The sequence below is a fragment of the Amblyomma americanum genome, chromosome 2, assembly GCF_052857255.1.
Source record: "Amblyomma americanum isolate KBUSLIRL-KWMA chromosome 2, ASM5285725v1, whole genome shotgun sequence".
NCBI classification, from domain to species: Eukaryota; Metazoa; Arthropoda; class Arachnida; order Ixodida; family Ixodidae; genus Amblyomma; species Amblyomma americanum.
Genome location: NC_135498.1, coordinates 36,362,067 through 36,380,392, shown reverse-complemented (window position 1 = coordinate 36,380,392; position 18,326 = coordinate 36,362,067). Strand labels below are relative to the sequence as shown.

At 46.2% G+C, this 18,326-nt stretch overlaps 1 protein-coding gene across 4 annotated transcripts in view; it reads right to left on the bottom strand.

Annotated features, from left to right (window-relative positions):
• Nucleotides 1-1,864: 1,864 nt before the first annotated feature.
• Nucleotides 1,865-18,326, bottom strand: part of LOC144121006 (protein HIRA-like) — a 48,597-nt gene continuing 32,135 nt past the window's right edge. For all 4 annotated transcript variants that reach the window (XM_077653898.1, XM_077653900.1, XM_077653899.1 and 1 more), the window contains exons 15-23: nt 17,234-17,390; nt 15,113-15,192; nt 12,545-12,731; nt 11,989-12,102; nt 11,462-11,625; nt 10,328-10,801; nt 9,449-9,612; nt 7,936-8,021; nt 1,865-4,873 (exon numbers count right to left, since the gene is read on the bottom strand). In XM_077653898.1, the coding sequence (XP_077510024.1) occupies nt 4,736-4,873; nt 7,936-8,021; nt 9,449-9,612; nt 10,328-10,801; nt 11,462-11,625; nt 11,989-12,102; nt 12,545-12,731; nt 15,113-15,192; nt 17,234-17,390 (1,564 nt within the window). In that variant the 3' untranslated portion in view covers nt 1,865-4,735. The remainder of the gene's footprint in view (nt 4,874-7,935; nt 8,022-9,448; nt 9,613-10,327; nt 10,802-11,461; nt 11,626-11,988; nt 12,103-12,544; nt 12,732-15,112; nt 15,193-17,233; nt 17,391-18,326) is intronic.

The following is an 18,326-nucleotide window of genomic DNA, read 5'->3' as shown; positions in this document are numbered from 1 at the left end:
TAGAGCGCCCGGGCTGCGGCAACCGCCAATGGGGTGCCTGACTAGGCATCCCACCTAGTGGTTGTAAGGGCGTGACCCTTGAGGTCACGGCCCCCAACACCTCTCTGTATGGATTAATAAATGTTTTCACCACCACCACCGACACTGCGGGAAACAGTGGGCGTCGTTTCGCTCAGAAGTTGCTGGTATGGCAGCGAGCGTGTAGGGTCACCTCGGTAGAAACGTATCTCCTCGTGGCGGTTCGTTCTAGCTGTTGTCCTTGGACCTTTGTTGGCACTGGCTGGTGACAGAGCGAGTAGGCCTAAGGCTCTTCAGGAGCTGCCTGTCGCTTTTGGGAGGACATAGTCGTACCGTGGCACAGGCACGCACAAACGTGTTTGCTTGTTTTATAACCTCACTAGAGCCAAGAGGCCTTGCTCGACTACAGAAAGCTGACTTTGTTCAAACGAACTTGGTACTTTTGCCGGCTTCGAAGCGAATTGATAATTTCGCGGAACCAGAGATGTTAATGCAGTTCAAGTGAGCTTAACAGCACCATGTCGGAATGCGAACCGCGAATGTGCTTCGACCGAAGGCAGTCAGCTACGTTCAAATGAACTGAGCGTTTGGGCAATGCCGGATAGAATTGTTTGGCACTTGCATTGCTCCGCGTTTTACCAAATGGTCAGTTAGCGCGGTCTCCTTTAACTTTTGGAGATTATAGAAGCGATATGCGGAGCTCGAGAGAAGCCGCCCCGGCCTGCTGTCTATTGTATGGGTCCCTGCCTGCTGCCATGCGGCCGTGAGTCATCGTAAGCAGAGGAGTCTCCGCCGAGCAGTTTGCAGTGGCTACAAGAGGGGGGGGGGCAGACCCCCTACCTTCCAACAGAGGCGCGTCAGCGCAAGCACCCTCCCGGCACGCTAATTTTGGGCGCCTGCCACGGGACAAGGACAGCTGCCAGGTGACCTTGCTGCTCATCGGATGATCCTGCCACCCCGCCTGTACGAGCTGTCTTGCAGTCACCGCAATGCTCGTAGACACTTCGTCGATGGCATGCTTCAACCGTAGGCACTCTTACGCCGTGACCGTAGGCCAACATTTGAGGGAGGGATGTGAAGAACCTGTTTCCCCCCTCCTATTTGACGCGGCCCATCCTCACCATCGTGCGTCAGGACAGCATTGGCTGGGCGAGGAGGGAAGTCTCCCTCATGGGGAAAGCGAAAGGAGCGACGGGAGCGCTACCTCGTAGGTTACGTAGATTTTCGCAGAGCTGGCGAGAGTCTCGTCAGGATCCGGCCAGCATCGTGAGCGGTTGCAGCTGCACGATCTCGCCACCTTCCGCGGCAGGCGCACGGAGAGCAGTCCTGCCTTGCCCCTGGACTTCTGGCTCCAGGCAGCGAACATGCGCTCTCGGCACCTTCCCCAGAAAACGCTTGGGGATGGCATTGCTCCAAGAATGCGCCTCACACGGGAAAACCCGGCTGCCATTGTTGGCACATACAAACGTTTGCCGCCGATACCTCCTGTACCTCCCTGCCACAACCAGTAAATCGGAAGCCCTTCTTACGTAGCTTTCTATTTCCGAGGAATGCCTCGTTGACGTTTTGTAGCTAGCTGGCTCACCCTGTGTGTATTATTTGCAAGTGTAATAAATAGCATAGGAGTGTTCACGCTTTGTCGTCCCTTCCCTTTGTTCCGTCGAGCATGAACCCCCCCTGCGGTTAGCGAGCAGAATAGCTGCATTCATGGTGTGGGAGTGCGGGGGTGGAAAGCTGTCCCCCCGCATATTTCCCCAATGTTAAGCATAGAGCATATTAAGCAGACTTTCTTGGGGGGTTCATGTGGTAAACATGTGGTTGTGACCCTTAAGGGACAAAGAAAATGTTCAGGCTATACATACAAATTTATTTTTACAGTAGCAAGTGCGATGGTTGCATATGAAGAAAAAAGAAAAACATGAACAGGCCTTAGCACTACCTTCCCAAAATGTGAAATATACACAGCGTAGCAAAAAAAAGGATAAAACTAGAGAGATGATAACAAAAACAGAAGAAACGTTAATGCTGGCAGTATGACATCACTATAAATACAGATGGTTGGTTGGTTCAGAGATGAGAAAAGTGTGTTCCTACATTAAAAAACAAAACAAAAAAACGTTTTTCTTTTTCTATATACAAAATGATTCAGGCAGCATTTCAGCTCTGGAGCCAGTGCATGCCTCTGCATACCTAGACTACACCATGACACCACCATAGTTCTTGCTAGATTTACACACCCTAATACTATGGGTTGAGCGTGTAGTACTCCAAGGCAACTTCTCCGCAGTTATTTGACAGCCCCCATGCATCAAACATGGCAATATCTCTTTCCTCTTGTTCTTAAAAACCTTGCATAAAAGACCACCTTCACATACGAGTTTCCTCGCAAGTATTGTGCAAATGACAACAGCTTTAGATGTGCAATGGCCACATTGAATTTGCCACAAATTCAAAGCTGCTTATCACAAGGATCATCAAAGAAACGCTTCTGTCTGAACGATTCAACAATACACACTTGAAACATCGGCAAAAGAGTATAAGTGGGACGAGAGCAACACGTAAGCATATGGTACAAATTGACACAAACGGTCAGCTCTTATCCAAGCACTCATCCAAACCATTTCAAATTATAGTTCACATATCTACAAGTCATGATGCTTCTAATAAATCAATGTGCCTATAAACGGATACTATGTACACTGTTTTGTGCCCCACAATTTTTTTTTCTCTTTTACAGTCCTCCGAGGTATGCTGCCAATGTGGCAGAAACGTAGGCACAGCTAGGAAGAAGAGTGACACTCAGGCAATAACTTGTACAAGCCTCAAGACAAACATCACAAGAGCACAATTTCTCAGTAAAGGTTTTGCATTCATAAGCTCTTAAGACAAACGTACAGTCCTGCCTTGGCACATCAAGGCTGACACACCATAAGCACACAAGAGCGATGCTCCCATGGCTCAAAAACTACGGAAAATAATGTACCCAAAAGACTTGTAAACTTGCGCTAAGTGAGCGATCTACACACTACATAAATCATGTAAAAGAGTGTATTAGGAGGTGGATGGCAGGGATTACCCATCTGCAAGCTCCTGCTCTCAACCAGCTACAACTCAACCTATGCTCTTCCTAGCTAAGTGCTCTGAAGCAGTCTTCTAAACCTGTACGCACTATGAAAGTTGAAATTTGATATTCTTTTTTTGCATTTCATTTTACCACTCAACTTTCTTTTCCAGTTCAACACTTGATTTCAAATACATGCTGTTCAGCATTCAACAGTATCTATGATTCAGCCAATAGCTGCATGCACAATGAAGAGATGTTCAAGAAAACACAATAAAATGCGACTCACCTTAGCAGAGTTGTTACATGCTAAACGCAAGGTCAGAAGCTCTCCCTGTGAGCATCGATATGCACCTTAATGCGACACAAAAAGTTAGCCAAAACAGCTTCATTCTCTCGTGGCCCTCCTTCCAACATCAGGCAGTTGATTGGCACAGTTTTTTACCACAAGCTGTACTAAACTAAACAATACCAGGATTTCGCATTACACAAGGTACATACGCAGGCGTCTCACTATTGCAAACCATTTAGGCAAAGTCAAGAAGCCCAAATGCACGTCTTGTAATGATGCCCTGGAGAAAACGTTGCTACCGATTAGCATTCAAATTATATAAATCTACGGACAGCCATCACAGTAAAAAAAACACAGATGCGAAACAATGAACCAAGCTTCTCGTAATTAGGCTCTGTTTCGTGTAAATATCAAGATTCAAGTAACAATAAATCGAAATAAACCAAGGTTCTCGTAATTAGGCTCTGTTTCTTGCAGATATCAAGATTCAAGTAGCAATAAATCGAAAGTTCATTATCATCTTTAAAATCTGACACATACTGGGAAACATATAGCACAGCTTGATTTGTGTGTTCAACTGTGACAATTGAGTAGCAAAAGCATACACCATTGTTCTTAAAAAAAACGAGCACACCAGAGGCAATGACAGAGACAAACTATAAAAAAAAAAAGCTAAAGGAGGGCGAGGTAACAACTACGCACTGAAAATCACAGAACGCAAAGTAATCTCAACAGATAAACTTCGGCATTTTCTAAGAACCGGGCAGTCACAATATATTGCTTTAAAAGTAATGTGCAAGTGTGCACATATGGCCATGGAGTCAATTGCACCACCTAATATAAGGCTACACAATTCCTTGGTGACATAAAACCACCCTTATGAGTTGATTTTTCTTGTTATGCACATTAAATCGCCTCTCCGTAAGACTCCGAAATACCATACAGCCATTTAAAACAGGGTGCTTCACTGTTGCTAAGATATAAAATACTACTGACCAAATAAAATGTCACAATTCTGCACAAACTCCTCCTTGCCCTATGCTACATGCAACAGTGCTGCAAACCTCCATGGCCTGACATGGCAACTCGAGGTACCGTGCTCTACCCAAGGTACCCCGCATGCCTGCCTCGGCAAGCCCGTCACTGTCGAGGTGGCAGCGCCACTGTACCGTCTGAAACACTGGCGCACACACAGGCACGCGATCTAAACATCTCGCGTTCCGGAACAGCAGCTGCTTGTACACTGCGTTATAAGCAACACATTCCTTTTTCTATCTCTTCCTGTTCACGCTAATGGTCTCCCAGTTCACGCTGTGGGCCTGATGAGTTAAGAACGATGATCCCTAGTGTAACAGGATGCTGGGTCAACCATTTGGCAGCAGGCTGTCGTCGGCGGCAGTCATGTCCAGTTGCTCCTTGAACTCTGTGAACAGCCGCTGGAGTCGCAAGTTTGATGCAAGGTGTGGCAACACCTCTCGGAGAAGAACACGTTTGTCCAGACCCTGCCAAGAGCACATCAAAAAAGTTTGGAGTTTAATTTCTTTCTGAAGCACAGAGGCACGACTGTTACTGAGATGCTTTAAATCAAGGACGTATTTCTGAAACAGCAAGCACATACACTTGCATGCACCAAAATGGGCTACACGAGGACTTTAAAGACTCAAAACAATGATGCTGATAATAGATCACTTTTACAGAATATCACACGAACACGCTACATGCTTGATCGAAGATCACAATCTTTTGAGGCTCTGCTTACACTCAAGGCACAATTTATTAAAAAGAGGGAACAGCAAGTGGAACCTATGAGAAACAGTGCTGTCCTGGAGATAGTGACTGAGTTTCCACCCCTGGCTGCCTTGATAAAATATCTTTATATACACTTCAGCAACTTTTTACTGATTTCTGGTGTGCTAACCAGAATCAAAGTACGGTAAAAGATTGTTAATTGGAACTCCACTGGCACACTGACACAGTTCGAATTAACCCAAATTCAAACTTATGAAAGTGAACAGAATATGCAGCACACTGCACTTCGGAAGCAGTCTGGTAATGAGATTACCCTATTTTATTGTTCTAAAGTATTCAGTCATCACCTTCTGCTCTAAAGCCTGAACTTATTGGAAAGCCTCTTCTTTGACTTCAAAATTGAAGAAGTGAGCGGCAATCAGTGCAACGGAGGACCATGCAGCCGCCATGAAAGACATGCAACTGCCTGTGAGCATGGTAGCAAGGCTGGAAAACTGAGCAGCGTGCAACCATCCCGCAACTGCTGCTTTGCAGCCAAAACGGTAGCACAGCCTCCGCGACTCGTGAGGTTGCGAGGCCGTTAAGATTTAAAAGCAAAAGTCGCGAGGACGGCTGCAGATACACTCGGCTGGAGTCTCTGGACTGCATGCTTCATAAACGTTGCCGATAGCTCTATTATTAGCTCCGGGCTGGAGACCACACTTGTGGAGGTGAAACTCAAGATCCTGTTCGTTCAACTCCATGAGAGTGCTCCCCAGCCAGTTGTTGACGATACATATTTATCTGTGCGCCTGCAAAAGCTTTGCATACGCAACGGGCGCACCTTACACGCACTGCCACTCGGCCTGGCAACGACAGCTTTAGTTGAGAGTGGCTAGCGTAGCGCCCAAGAAGCATAACATAATGTGGCTCCACCTAGGCAAATCAAAGCTCCTGAACTGTGTGCTGAAAAAACTTTTTTCTACTTTAAAGTCGAACCTCGTTATAATGAAACGGCGCATAATGAAATAATAGATATATCGAAGGAATGACGAGTGTCCTTCGAAGCTCGGTCAACACAGGCTACAACGGAGTAATCGCCGGGCCCCTTCAACTTCGTTACATCGAGTCTAAACTGTATTGATGACAGCAATGGATGCATTCCAAGGATTTGTTTTTTTAAAGAGTAAATTAATTGAATAAAATGAAAGTGTAAATTCAGGCACAGAGTTGGAGAAGTACTACGCCTGGAGTCGTTGCTATGACGATAGAGTACGCCTTATATAGTTAGGCTTAACAGCAAGAAATTAGTGACTTTATCTAAAAAACGATGGCTATTTCTGACGTATATCATTACAAAAAAAGTGAGAATTAGCAAAATGAAAGCGAACGTAACTATTTAGAGCGAGCTATGGTGTCAAAAACTCCAGTGGCGACACAGTATTTGGTTCGAAGCAGGCAGACAGAGCACTGCCATGTTGTCAATGTTAACCACACAAGCCACGCAACCACCACAGTGTAAAGTCTCCTGGCTTTACGGAGCATGCGGTCCGCAAACTTCTGTCCTTTACGGTACATCACCTGATTTTCCAGCCTTCCGAGCCCAGGCTGCAAAGTGCTAAACCAACGAGCGTCCTGTGCTTTTTGACAATATCCTGTTTCAATAATGCCAAAGTGTCAACTTCATATACGGTTTCAATCTTCTCTTTAAGCGTTTTGACATGGTAATTACCACAGTCTGACGACATTTATAATTTACTACACCGTGGCACATCACTTTGGTTAAGCGAGCTGACCGCTACGGCTGCAACCAATCGCATGCAAAGGGTTTGGGGAAATCGAGACAAAGATGCACAGCAAACATCAGCCAAAGCTACAGTTCATTAATTTCGCGCACGTCGCGATTTCGTGTTCGGAGTAGTGGAGACGCTGCGGCATGTCTGATTCGCTGTATCTCGTTGGTGGTTGCGTCAACCACGACACAAAAGCAAGAGCTAACACAGCAAGCTGCTGAAGCCTTAGAGATCAACACGAACAAGCAAGCCGAGTACAAATCTCTGAGCTCATGCAGTTAGTTGCCGTTGACACAGAGAGAGAGAGCTCCGCCCTCCATTTGCCCAGCCTCGCACTTCGCTTGCCTGTTTTATACTCTCCACATTACTTCCAAAAAGGCAGCGCAGCCTCGCAGGAGCATTTCTCAGTTCGCTCCGTGCTCAGGCGCGGCGGCAAGTAGTTCGAATTATTGGTGGCACAACCCATACACGCTTGAATTAATGGGCTGTTTTACATAGACCCTAATGGAGAGTGTGGGTGGACCAAGTTGTACAGTTTGTATTTTCCAGAAATTCGAATTAATTAAGTTCAAATTAACAAGATTTCAGTGCAGAATGCCAGCCCCTAAGTTTTGATGCCGGCATCTCTCACAGGCAAGGCAGATGGTCTGCGTCTGTGCCACCATTGAGTGTGTTGGTGAATACAGTTACAGCATAATGCAAGATTACAAAACAATCATTTATCAAGAAAAATAACTGGCAACAAAATAAAAACTAAATGCATAAAACAAGCTGCACACCTGTGTATCAGTCGTGAACGCTGGTAGTTAGTGTGATGTGGTATGAGGGGTCAGATGGCATCACACGTTCATGCGGAGGGCATTTGCAAATTTTATTAAACCACCTAACTGCGAAGTTTTTCTCGTTTGGGAATGCTGTGCCCTGTTAGATAATGCTTACTGACAGCATCAATATTTGTACAGTGCACTAAATGCTATTTCATTTCCTCTGCCATGAGTCTTGAAGCATAATATTAGTTGGCAAGGGCGGCCCCGTGTACATACCAATATGAGCGGTTCCCACGACTGCGACCTGCCGCCCACAGGGCCTAGAAGCTGGGAGCACAGGTCCTTCAATCTGCTTTCCAGGCCTGCAAGAAGGAACAGAAAAGCCACAAAACAAATACTATGCACCGAATTTCCCACAGAGGGCAACTACACAGCTCACGCAGTTCTCAAACTTCCAACACACCGACAAAAGCACTCTGACAAAGTTTGAAGATTTCACTCAACCAAGCACAAAGATCGGGTGGTCGCGAATGTCTTTACAAAATATTACAGCCATATGCATCACAAAAAACACCAAAACTTTAAGCCGGAGCTTGTCTGCACCCCTTCTCAACATCCCCCACTCTTCTAAACTCTGCCAGTGATAACGGGAGCATGCCTACTACGACAGAGCCCTCAGCATTTATTTGGTTCATCATCCCTGACTGACGGGTGACGTCCTTCTCTGGTGTCCAGTCACTTGCATAATATGCCGCACTTTTTCCAACTGGAGTAAACGCTTCAGCTTTGCCTTCCACTCCGTCGGCACTCATACGAAGGGTGTGCATTGCGTTCATCTTTCACTACATTCGCTCACTGGCTTCACTTCATGCCGCATATTTATCACATGCTCACTGGCATGTCATGTCTGCAAGGAATGTGAGTACATTACATTACTTCAAATCCACCACACGGGCATCAGTGTGCTCAACACAGCTTTACTAGTGTGACCTGTTGTTTCTAGGAGCACAGCCGGCACGATTCAGATATGGCCATAACGTGCAACTGTGGTTCTCTTCACCTATATGCTAGCAAGAACAAAGAGAAGAATAATGTTTGTGAGGGCTAGTCACCTGAAGGGCAGGACCCAAAGTTAGGGGGCCCCCTATTTGTTCTGCATACAACGGCCTGGGAGTGTGTACTTGCGAGAGCTTCAGAATAAGAACCAACCATATCTGAATTACATCATCCACTCGCAGTGCCATTTCGGATGAGAAGTGAAATGCTAAATTTTAGTAAATCCCACAAGTTTAATTTTAGTTATGCTTTTACTTATGTTAGCATAAGCAAAACAGTAGTAAATAATAAAAGGACATATGCGAAACTTGACAGTTTGTAACCGTTTATTTATGCGAACAACACCAACTAGTTTGAATACCCTGCCATTTCCACGGCGACCAAACAACAGTGTAGTTGCCAAGACTAGCTGCTGTCAAAATCCAGAAGCAATCTTAAAATTTGCAGCGTTTTATCACTGCCATTTTGTGGTGGGGGCATCTTGAGACAAACAAAAAGCTTTCAGCACCACTCATTTGGCCCGGACGTGCTACACAGTGAACCGGCAATGACCGAGTTGGTGGTGAGGCGAGCAGCCCCGCTTCGCTGAGCTCTACCACGTTGCCATAAAAGCTCCGTAGCATCTCTATCACTACAATGAGTAAACCTATCAATACAGACTGACTTCAATTAGTCCTCAGAATCTCTTTAAGCATAGCAGTGAACCTTGAAAAGAGGCAATAAGAGCGCTCACCCTCGGTGGCAAGATACCGTGCCAGTGTGAGCGTCCAGAAGCGATACTCGGTGGATGACCGAAGGGCCAAAGACGCAGCCACCTGGCCGTCCAGGAAGCTCAGAGTTCCAGCCTGCTGCAGTGATGGACCAGCATGGAACACAGACTTGGCCCGCTGAGGTACTCTGAAAAGAAGAAAGACACAGAAACGGCACGCTCATTTGTTAGTCAGCACAATACCACTCGTGTTAGAGTAAGATAGTCAGCAGGAAGGGCATGTCCAATGGAGTACCAAATACATTACACTAGCACAGGGGTTCTCAATCTCGTTAGCTTCGGGGAGCCCCAATGGCTTTCATATGGTGCTGAGGAACGCCATGTGTCTAGGCTCTTATCCCTTCCTGCCTCACATGCATGCAAAAAGGGCACACAAATGCATGGCCCCTCAAAATATGCCCAATTTTCATTGATAATGACTGACTGTACAGTGAAACAGGCAGCTGAAGTCAAATCATTGGGATTAGCCCCAAAATAAAGTGGGCAAAGGGAAGGTGGAACTTCAGGTACGCATGGATTTAGGTGCCCAGGGAACCCAAAAAACCCCCCCCAAGGAACCCAATGGTTTTGCAGGACCCAGTTTGAGGACTCCTGAAACAGCACATAAAGTAAGTTTGCTTGTTTTTCAAGAACAAATGAGCGATAAGCATAAAACAAAACATCACAACCACAGCAATGTACAAGAACACAAGATGAAAGTAGCAAAAGAAAGTGGTTTGCAGAACAGCTGAACCTGTATTTTATGAAAGGGTGGGTGGCTGGCTGGGCATATCACATACATACTGCACTCAAGGCAAAAAGGCATTTTCAGATGTCTCAGAACAATAGACAGCCAAGACATACTTGAACATATTGTGCTGGAGTGATCCCAGAGGCAGGTGGTTCGAGCCCTTCACGGTGATGTCGTCTGCAGCTGGCATGGACGCATGGTGATCTGAACACTGCGCTACGGCATCCTCGCTGCCAGTCAGCAAGAGCCACGAGGCCAGGTCCTTGCTGTACAGGTACGACCGGCCCGTGGTGAGCGTCAGCAGTGGCAGGCCCTCGTCGGTGATGCTGGATGACCTGATGGTGGCTCCCGACGCCGCCGAGTCCCGGAACAGCGGGGCCACCGACTCGTCGCGCACTGTGCAGATACGCCGGGCCAGGTCCCAGACGTGCAGCGAGCCATGGGTCGTCAAGACGAGCAGGCAGCTGCCCTTGCAGAGGATGTGAGCAACGGGCCACGAGAGTAGCAGTGGCGGCATCAGCTTGGCGCCCGTCGGGCAAGACAAGGCCGTCAGGGTCCGGTCCTCGCATACCACGCACACCACTTGGCTGGCAGAGGTCGTCCAGTGCCAGGGCCAGGAAGTGTGTGTCGTAGGGAGGGGGAAGCAAAACAGCTGCCATTAGTTCCGTGAGATCCCACCACTCTGGAGCAACCATTCAAGCAGGATCGCCCAGTGAACTCGCAAAGGTTCATCTTAAGTTCCCGTTCACGAACGGGATACCATGAGCTTCCTTCTCATAGGCACATTGTGTGTGAAAACAATGCCACGAAACAGGCGACAAAATATCTACACAAGAACTTCAAGAAATATAGAGCAAGGGAATGCGTCGAACATGTTGGCGAACAAGGTGATGGTTCGGGCTAGTGGGTATGCGTTATGATCCAAAGCGCAGCAACAAAACAGGGGACAAACACAAGTGCTAATTAGCGCTTGTGTTTGTCCCCTGTTTTGTTGCTGCGCTATGGCATGGCAAAGAGTACTTTTGGCTTCTTCTGGCTTTCGCAAACACATTTACAGAGCACGCGAGTCATTGATAATGGCACGGTTCACACACCCTGATTCCTACGTTGTTCCTTATGCTCTGGGGCTCAGGGAGCAAAAGATTCCCGAGGCTGCTATGTGCCTGCTTTGCAACTACAGACACAAAACACATGTGCTGTTTATTACTTGCTGTGAGAAACCACCCGCAGCACCTGCTGCCTCTCACCTGCTGGCAGCCAGGGCCACAGCTCGTCCTGAAACCAAGTGCTCCCAGAAGACAGCCTCCTCCTCGCTGCAGCGCACTTTGCTGACTGTCCGTGACCCAGGCACCGGTATGTCTGCCTGCAGCTGGATGCTCCTGAGCACTTTCGGATCCTCAGTGTGTGGCACCTACAACCAAACGACATGGAGGAGGAGCTAGCAGTCTGGTACCCTTAAACCGGCAAGCAGCGTGATTGTAGCTCAATGCACAATACAGCTAAGCCACAAAAACTAAGGAGGGTAGTCACGACAGATCCAGCTTCGGAACTGCAGAGAAAATCAGTGTTTGAGCAAGACAAATTCGGGATGCACAATTTTTCACTTTACAAGCTGCTACAGCAGAATACTAGTAGTAGGCCTGGTGATGTTCTTTTAAAGCTGCATTTGTGGTTGAGTGTCAAGCTGGTTGTGTCTGGCTGGTGGCAAGTTGACTTCAGGTTCATTGAATTCCAATCCTTAGAATATGTGGAACCCCCTTGGGACAAGCCTCACCTTCACAGTGACTGGCATGTTCTGTTTCAGCGCTGGAAACATGGCCTGATGTCGATGAGGAGCCGCAACAGACTGCTGGGCAGTGGACGACTGCGTCGCACTCTCCTTCTGTGCCTGTCATAAATTAACATCCATCATCTGAAGTGATTACCTTAGCACTGTCAAGCAACAGTAAAAAATACAGGTATGATGGACACTTAAGCATGGTTAAGCCAAATGCGAATTAGGTGTGCTAGCACGTTCGTTCTGCCTTTCTTAAAAAAAAGTTTATTATTAATTGAATTGGAGATTAAACGTGATGCGGAAACTACCTGTATTTTCTGATATAGTGATTTGCAGAACGTCGTTCAGTTATTAAAGGTGGCTGCGTAGCAGCATCCAATACAAAACATGTTCAGCCATAGGCAAAAGCCAGCCTCGACCTCAGTATTCTAACCGGAATTCTGATTGGTGCTTGCTGGTTCAGTGAATGGTTGAGGTAGTCCTGTGACAGCGGCATAAGTAACTAGCTAGGCCATGCTGAATAATCAACAGAGTCTGCTAGTTGGCACATCACCTGTTGCTGCTGTTGTTGCTGCTGCTGCTGCTGCTGTTGTTGCTGCTGCTGCTGAAGAGTGCGGTCTAGCGGGGGACGGCCGCGTTTCTTCTCTGGTGGCCTAGCCACAGCTGGAGTGGTTTCCGTGGCTTTCCGCTTGCCAACAGGCATTGCGTCACTAGCCGACTTGGCAGACGGCTTTTCAGATCTGCGAGTAAGAACAGTACCGTTTGATGACACAGCTACCTTGATCTTTCGTTCCGATCATAAGTGAAAGGCTAGACGCAAACTATAAAAGCCTGTATGTAAGAAAGGTGTAACACTGACAGTGCACTTGAAGCCACAAAGTGACATTATGTTTTGATATAAGCAGAGTGATATGTACAGTACCTACTGGAGTCTACTGTACAACATAAAAACTTTCACTGATTTAACCGATATTTTGAGACGTGCGAGCTTGAGTTCACAGGGGACAAGTGAGGGGGAAAATTCAAGCTGGTCTGTACCAATAGATTTCCTTGTCTTAATGACAGACAGGCTAGTTCTGCTGCTGAAAAGAAAATTTCTACAACCTACAAAAGACCAAGAAATGAAATACATGCATCACTGCTGCTTTTGCAAATAAACATGATATCAATGCATTTTTACGATACGGTAGCATTTTGAGCCTTCAGCGTGGCGGCGCTGCCACCCTGTGGCTGCACCACCACGCTGTCACGTGGTTGGTTACGTGGTGCGGAGCAGCTGCCGGCGGCGTGGCGCCGTGGCTGATCACGTGATATGTCATGTGGTTGGTCATGTGACCAAGTTCCACTCGGCCAGCTGTAGCTATCGCGTCACTACAGGTTTAACCAAAGCTAAACCACCACCAATTTGTTCGTTTGTTGTTAATGCTGATCTTTGAGGACAGACCACATTGCCATATATTTTCAAACAGTGATCACAGAGTCCTTTCTGTCACTGACGTCAGGAGTTCGCATCAAGTGGCAGAAAAAAATGTTCAATGTTTAATTCCAATTTCCTCAGCAATAAATGTTTTTTTTTTTCCTGCCAACCAAACATCAACGTAGCCACAAGCAGCCATGCAAAAAGACTTTTACTAAGAATAATAATTGGGTGCAGTTGTTCAAAATTTCCCATTAATGAGGGTCTGCTGCAGCTGCTTCTTCTAATAGCAGATAAAAGAAATTAAATGTTAAAAGGACAGGCAATATCGGCCACAGCTTTTTTTTCTTTCAGCAATCGAAAGCTCCTTGCTCAAATAAACGAATACCAGGCTGTGGCACAGAGAAACAGGACCGAACAAATTAAAATCTAATTTTTCTACATGCGAGCATCACCTTCTCATAGTAAATGGCATCTGGAAACCGTGACATCAACGACACGACTACAGCAACCAATTCTGGCCACAGTGCCGGTGAAAGCATAGCAGCAGTGTGCCTTTTCAAGACATTTCAAAAGATGATGATAAAGCAGGTTTAAACTGTGCAAGAAATGGTGACCACCAGTAGCAAGAGAAAAAAATTTCAGGCATGTTAAGTTTCTTCGAGCTAAATTAACGCTTACTGCATTCAGTCCTATTCGTTACGTGTGTTACTATGGCCACTCCAGGCCATGCAGCCTGACTAGTACTTGGAGAGCCGCAATGTTATAACACAGCACGGTGTAACCGCCAGATTGGGCCTGAAAATCGTGCATTCTGCCCTGTTTCGTTATTACAGCGCAATCCACTTATAACGATACCAGAGATAACGATCAGATTCTTTAGATTTATCAATTCTCCCCTTGCCCCTAAGTAAAAATAAACTGTAAATAACGATACAATTATCGGCGAAACAACGAATACAACGATAGGATTCCAACCGCCCGGATGGTATATACCACCAAAATTTGTCTGAATGCTTGATTAAAATAAAATGCTGTTAAGTGAATGAGGTGAAAACGCCCCGATAGGACCGGTGCAGTGAAACCCGTGAGGGAGCGTAGCCTATGGCCTTGGGAACGGAGCGCTATCGTCGTCACAATCGTCAGAGGGAGGAGCTTGCTTGGCCCCTGCACCACACTATACTTTTTTCTCGCTTTTCTTGCAGGTTCCCATTTCACACTGTCCACAGCGCAGACCTTGGCGGCATGCCAAGATACTCTGCGCTGATAACATCGCAGGCTGTTTATCTTTTGATGGGAGCTCCGGAGGGGGTGTGGGGGTGGCTTGCTTTGCGAACTTGGCGAAGAGCCCCAAGATGTTGTGCACCCTTCACAGGAGCACTGGTGGCGGTGGCTACATACGTGGGGTAACGCCTACATGCATAGGGGAATACAAGGGTGTGGTGTTTTTGCTTTTTTTTTGCCGGTTCAGATATAACAATAACTGGTTATAACGATTGTATTTTCCAGTTTTCTCAATAGCGTTTTAAGTAGATTGCACTGTATAGGAAAAGGTCTACATACAAGAATATGTCAATATCTTTATACTCGTCTATAGTTGCAGACCGTACCTTCAGGGCAAGCTCTACAGATTTCTCATGTAAGAATAGACCTTAGGAGGGGGGAATAACGGGAAGCAAGCACGAAAATGCAGACATTTCTTACATATCAGAGGATGCTGGTGGCACAGCTGTGGATGCAGGTGTGTCTTTCTCCTGATTTTGTGTTGCTGCCGATGCATCTTCCTAAGAATGACAGAGAAGCCCTACTTGAGACACAGTACTTCAAAGCAGACTGAAACCACCTAAAACAGCAACCAAGTCAAGGCACAATGGCAACCTTGTTTACAATGACAAGATGCCCCTTATTATACAATAAGCTAGACAGCATAGAGTCACAGCAAGAGAAGATACCCTGTGTGATAGTCATGCTAACCCCATCTGTTAAGTACCTAAAGAAAGAAAGCAAAAGGAAATTGAAGAAAGAATAATGTAAAAGCAAAGAGCAGTATACAGACACATGCTGCAAATTTCTGCTGAGAGCTCCGAACTGACAAAATTGTGAGTGCCAGTAAAGATGTTGATGCATATGTTCCCTGGCCCACGGTTCAACTAACGGGGCACAGCACATTTATCCGAGAAATGAGCTGTCAAGCTTTGTCCCAAGTTTTCTGCTGTTCAGAATGCTACACACTGTCACAAAATGGACATGTTCTGAAGATTTGTCAATCCTGAATGTCATTTCCAGTAAACACTACTCAAATATCCTGTATACAGTCAAACTCCGCTACAACGAATGCCGCGAAAGCAAAATTTCTGCCGCAATAAAGTACTTCCGATTCCCTGTCAGCATGCCATACTAGGCAATGCAATTATTTTCATCCACAACCAACAATTTTCTGAGTGAGGTTCCGCTTCAACGAAAATTTTCCGAGTAAGCGGCTGAATTTTTTTTTTTGCGCGTCCACATGTGCCCTATATCGTTAGGTTTCACCAAAAATGGCTGCCGAGGACAGTTTGCACTTTCAAAAGCGCAGCTGAGATTCCCTGGAGAATTGGAATTAATGTGCATTCATGTTCGCATAAAGAACCGATGCGGCCAACGACTGCCTGCGATTATTTTGCCGGCGGCCCAGACTTCGTGCTTGCGAACCGCGGTCGTTGGTGCATGGCGGCTTTCGGCTTTTTAGCTCGTTTTGTTGACGAACACATAATGAAAACGAGTTCTACAGCGTTCATTTCAATGTGAAGCAATCGTGTCAATGGAAATCGATGGAAATGTTATATGATAACCAGTGGCTTGTTCCAGAGCGCTCTTTCCAAGGCTTCTTAGCAGAGCGTGTCAGGCATTAGGCCTAGCGACACCGAGCAAGCAGCGCGCAACGATTCACCGTTGCCCGGCGTGCCGGTGGGCGACACGTCGTTGCAAGAAGGCTGACGCCGGCTAGGGTGCACTCTAGTCTCGCTTTTGCGCCGCAGGCGAGCATTGTGATGGTTTTTTTTTTTTCCCATCTGGTGCACTCAGGCACTGACCGAATGCAGCCACCGCGAATGTCGGTGGTTTTTGGCGGATGTCTCAACAGAACGACACTCTGCTGGTATGTTCGTACCACGTGTCGCAAAAAGTAAACCATCTTCGAACAATCGGAGCAACTGCGTTTCTGGTACGTCGTCTAAAAGGTTAATTGCGAGGTGCATGTGACCGTTACTCGACGCGCAGTGATGCGGCTGCACACGCGCGTAGTCTGCGCTGAAATGGATGAAATGCGTTCAGGCAGCACGGTCTAAGTACGAGTTCTCGCACGACAAGAGCAAGGGCGCTTTTAAAAGTGCGTGCCGAAAAATTAAGTTTTGACAGCAAATGTAGCGGGTGCGTTTATTATGCGATTCCGAGATTTTCGCAGTGCCAAGGAAATCACCACGACGCAGATTTCGAAATGCGAAAGACCAAAGCTGACAAATTTTTGTAAAATGAACGTTGTTTAAGAACTATCCGGTCCAAACTGTCAATGTTCTTGCCCGATTTCACGACGACGAAGCTTCGCGGGTCTTGTGAATTTTGTTGAAGCTGGATTCGACTGTAGCTGCAAATGAATAACATTTATGGCTGGTGCCATTTATTGAAATGGTAGATTATCATGGCAACACTGGCATTAATCGCGGGCTAGTTAAGCAGAAACTATGTTAGGCAAGATAAACCGGGTCTAAGAGAGAGGCGTACCACAGAAATGAACAAAAAAATGACAGAAGAAAAAAAAGCAAGAGAGATCACTAGCCCTGATCCCACCTTAGCACTTGCAATCTTTTCAGAAGACTTGTCACAGAGGTCTGCCATAGGAACGCTAGAGGACTCATCCCGCTTTTCAATGACAATCTTGCTTCTGCTTTCTGTGGATGAGCTGAAGTTAGGCAAGGCCTGGCTGTTGAACGGCACAGGAACATCCCTGCAGAGGTAGTGCACAATCAGATAAATTCCTTCGATCCGATTCCACAAACAAGGTTTCGGTGTCTCAGGCATTTCTCAGCAGATGCAAGTGCCAAAGACAAAAAGCACAACAATAGCTTAATACATGAAATAAACTGATAAAAGTAACTCGTCAGCAGCACCATCCCACAATACAATTCAGAGAGGAATACACCAGGTTTTTACAAGTTACATGAAAAACCGCCAAATGAAAATTGAAAAAGCAAGGTCAACAACACTTTTTTAAATATTCTAAAAAATTCGTTTTTGGGGAAAGGAAATGGTACAGTATCTGGCTCACATCTGGGCAGACACATGAACACCACATAAGAGAATGGATAAAGGAGGGAGTGAAAGAAGAAAGGAAGAAAGAGGTGTGCGGAGGGCTGGGTTTGGAACATGGGTACTCTGGCCAGTCCGTTCGAACCTGGTACTCCCAATCACTGGCCGAGCGCCCTAACTGCTGAGCCACCACGGCGAGTATTTTAAATATTCTCATGCATGCATTTGAGGTAATCAGTTTATGATGCTGTTAAACCCAAGACAGCACATCAACATGAGAGAAGTTAATTTAAATACAGCCATCGTGAAATTGAAAAATATAAGCTAAATAGAACCTGTAGCTCAAGCCTGTTTTTTCTTGTTTTTTTTTTCACATTCCCTACATGACTAAGTGGCAACAGTGCAATTTCTCATCGGGCTCAGCAGCCCTCACTACTGTAATATCTAGCAGTAGGTGACTATTGCAATTTTCAAATAAGAATCTGAATCTGTATATGAAGAAAAATGCCTTCCAATAATATCTGTTCAGAAAAAAAAATTCAAAAATAAGTAGGCAAACGTCTTTTTTTTTTCTAACAGCATTGGTCTTTACAGTCAAAGTAAACAAAACTAGACTGCCTCAGCACCATACCAA